Here is a 3,990-nt window from a genome sequence, read left to right on the forward strand (position 1 = left end):
TATTAGCATAATATATTTGACTTTGATTAGAATTAGATTTTTTCAACCTATAAATAGATGTAGTCGAAACTCCTCTTGTAATCATACGAATTTGACATAGTGAATTTTCTTCTCCTCTGCCCGTGATTTTTTTTCCCGAAAGGGTTTTCACGTAAAAATCTGTGTTCTTTATTTTTATTTCTCTTTTTTTTTACGATATATTGTCATTACCGATATTATATTTTTAATATGTTCTCGTACCATGAATTTTAAAATGTGATATCTTTGTTCTTTAGCAGAAGTTATTTAACAAGGTTAGGCAAATTGACTTGATCACTGCCGTATGAAGACGTATACTTTTTTTTACATTCAACAAATAATATCCTCTCAACTTTGTGCAGAGAAATACAAAACAAGAGAGTGAAGATTTCTTCAGATTAAGTATCAATTTAAAACACTACGAAACCAACGTTTTCTATCAATACATCACGCGTTAATTGTTGGATAAGATTTCTAATTTATCCCACCAAGAAAATCGAAATCTCCTCCTGAACCTGAACTATCCTCCTTATTTATCCCATCAAGAATCACAATAAGGGCTACAACGAATGCGTAATCAATGTTGGGATAAACCGTCACCATGAACTTATCCTTCCCTATCAGTATGCTTTCAACAGTGTGCTTCTTGTGCATCTGCCGATCACATTTATTTAACACTCATTAATTTGAATAGTTCCTCCTTTTTTTTTTTTTTTTTTGAATAAGCTAAACTACAAGTGCGTGTACTTTGCAGGAAAAAGAAAAAGAAGCTTACTTGGGCAACAATGGTGGAAGACTCTCCGGCATAAACAACACAAGACCTTTTCAACCAACTCCCTTTAACCTTAAAATCACAAACTTCCTCCTTTGTGTTGTTTGCCAAAAACACATCTAATTTGGTCTTTAACTGGAACATGGAAGATCGTTTAGCCGAAAACAAAAGATCACTTGAATCCGTGCTATCTCCCTTGAAGACTTGCCATCTATCATGTGCACTCATTAACTGCATCAATACAAAACAAACAATATAGGTACATGATGTAAGTATAGACTTGAAACTTGAACATATAGCTTATAACATCTATGGCATCGACGACCTTTTGTTTGAGAGTAACGATGGGATTCCCAGCACCGTCGAGCAACAACCGTCGGTCATGGACGGATAGAAAAGCTCCTTTAACCTTGAAAACAATATTGCCATTGATGTCAGTAACTACGAAGCTCCCATCACTTATGGTTAAAACGTTCCTAATGATAGCGAGATCAATGGGGTAAGGAGCACAAAAATGAGAGCTGATGATGGAAACAGGGTTAGCTAATGGTTGGCTTGAACTGGAACTGGGATATGCCATTTGGGATCACTGGAAATTGTATAGCTATTGTTGTGATATATGCTTAGGGTTAAGTTTTTCATGGATAAGGCGCCCTATATATGCTAAAGTACGATGGCTTTTCATACGCAGAAGTTGACTTTGACTTTCTCCATCAAGCAACACATGAAAAGAACCTGGTTTCAGTACAAAGGGAATTTGGACTTATCAATTTCGAAGTTGAATCACATTAAATTCCTTTTTTATTCTATGGATTCAACCGCAAATTATAAGTTTCATCGATTTGACCTCCTAACTTTTAAACATTAGTTGGTTCATACATAACACATTTATTTATTTATTTGGTAATAGACAATTTTTTATTTTGAGATAATAGGCGGTCACTTTTAAAACATATAAAATCTCAGCCTAATGCAATAGGGACGGCGATGCCTTTCAAAAAGAAAGTAACAGGGTTTTAAAAATCAGAGAAGACGACGTCTACAAAATTAGGTTACCCAAATTCAATTGAAGTGGGACTGGGTCTTCTACGAACGGATGCCGACTCCAAGCTTTTGACTTCTTCAAAGGGCATAAGACAAAAAAAGGAAAAACCATAACTTTCATTTTTCTGTTTATTTTATATGGAAATATACAACATCATTTCTTATCATATAATCTTGTCTTTTCTAATTTTTCAACTCTTAAATTTTAAACTTTTAGAAATTTCTAAATTTAGTCCTTTTAATCTAAAACATGTTGATTTAAGTACAATTTTTCCAATACTTTAAATATAATATTCTTATAGTTTTTCCATAAAAATCCAAAATTTAATCTATATACTTAATCCTTATTTTCATTATTTTTTCAAATTTAAAAGTTAGTCCTTACTTCAAATTTTATCAAATTAATCGCATTCAATTTACTCATCCAACTAATATTCAAAATAAATATTTACCACTTTCAACATCTCAAATACACAATTCATCATTTCACTAATAAAATTTGAATTAAAAGTTTCATAATTAAATCACTCACACTTTGTTTTAGTTATTCGCTTAAAATCATTCATCATTCTCTTCATACATCAACATAATATTTTCTTTACTTAGAACATAGAAAATAATTATAAATAATTAATTCTTAAAATATCTTATCAAATTAAACAGTCAATTAGATATAACATAATAATTTAAACCACTTACCTTAATTTCTTCACACACTCATGCTTTCTCACACTTTCATATTCACCTTCAAGCTTGGATACCTTGATTTCATAATTTCTCTTAACTTTCTTCATTTCCAACTCCAAATTCTTCTAAAATTATAATCAAACTCTCTAGGATCTCTACTTCACTTTTCCTTTTTGGTGGCTATGAAAATTTTCATGAATTTTAGTACTTCCTTTATAATTATCATATATATTAATTAAAATTATAAAACATCTTAATAATATATTAATTACATAATAATTAAATAATTAAATATCACCAACATCATAATTATAAACCAAGGGTCCATATTCTTCTCCTTAATCTCCAAGTAAATCCAATGATCATGATTCATCCATACATCTAGAGGCATTTTAGTAATTTTTTCCAAAACTATCTTTCTTGCAATACTTTTAATACTTACAATTTCATCATTCACACATTTGGAAAAATTAAAACTTTAGTCCCTAAAATTTTTTCCACTTTTCACTTTGAACACTTAACTTTTGAGTATTTACAATTTGGCCCCATTACTTTTCACTTCTTTATGATTTGGTCCTTACTTTAAATAATTATCTCACAATATATTACTTGTTTTAACTTCCTTCAATATCCAATACTCTTTTCTACTAGCAACGATAATTTACATTTTATTTACTCTGAGAAGTCTTAACACATATTCTCGAGTTTATATTTCTTACGACTAAGGGGACTTTAGGGATATTACAATATGGTTCATAGTATTGTTGATATGGGTAAGGATGGTTGTAGTAAGTGTAAGGTTTGGTTAGTTTTTTTGGTTTGTCTTGAGTTTGGCAAGTGGATTTGTTGGTTTTTAGGTTTTCCATTAAAGAAAATGTGAATGTGGAAGTGGTCCACGCTCACCGCACCAATTATTGATACAATGATCAAACAAGGTGGGGATGACGATGATGTAAGGTGGTTCACCTTGCTTTGGGTAAGGCAAAGAGTTGTTGTGTATGGTGGTATGATAACAATGGTTATGGAGTTGGCTAAGATGGAAGATGAGAGTATAAGAGAGAAAGTAGAGGAGAGAGAGAGATTGTAACAGCCTATTTTTTAATGGGGTCAAAAATCGTGGTTTCGTGGCCACTAAATTCGATGAGAAAGTTCATAAACATTATTATTTAATATTTACGAGTAAAATATAGTTTTTAAAAAGGTTTTTGATTTGGTAATTTATGTTTTATAACGATTTATTAAATTCAAGTGGTAAGACCCTAAGGTCAAGTGATTTAAAAAATGAGGTATCGGGACCTCATTTCTATAAACCAAACCGTAAATATTTTTAGAAATATTTACGAGTGTATTTAAGGTGGTATTAAAGTTTCATTGAAAAATTTTAACGTTTCGATAGTTAATTAATTAAAAGGACTAAATCGTAAAAGATGTTAAATTTAGTCACTATTTGATTTGAGTGATTAAATGGT

The 3,990-nt window shown here is 30.8% G+C and overlaps 1 protein-coding gene across 1 annotated transcript; it reads right to left on the minus strand.

Moving 5' to 3' along the window:
• Nucleotides 1–308: 308 nt before the first annotated feature.
• Nucleotides 309–1,505, minus strand: LOC105796156 (protein LURP-one-related 10). Its single transcript, XM_012625757.2, has 3 exons — nt 1,116–1,505; nt 794–1,021; nt 309–672 (listed from the first exon to the last, which is right to left on the minus strand). Exons 1-3 carry the CDS (start codon nt 1,368–1,370, stop codon nt 493–495), a joined length of 663 nt encoding a protein of 220 aa, XP_012481211.1. The 5' UTR covers nt 1,371–1,505; the 3' UTR covers nt 309–492.
• Nucleotides 1,506–3,990: the final 2,485 nt, after the last annotated feature.

Source organism: Gossypium raimondii, chromosome 3 (assembly GCF_025698545.1).
Source record: "Gossypium raimondii isolate GPD5lz chromosome 3, ASM2569854v1, whole genome shotgun sequence".
Lineage (NCBI taxonomy): Eukaryota > Viridiplantae > Streptophyta > Magnoliopsida > Malvales > Malvaceae > Gossypium > Gossypium raimondii.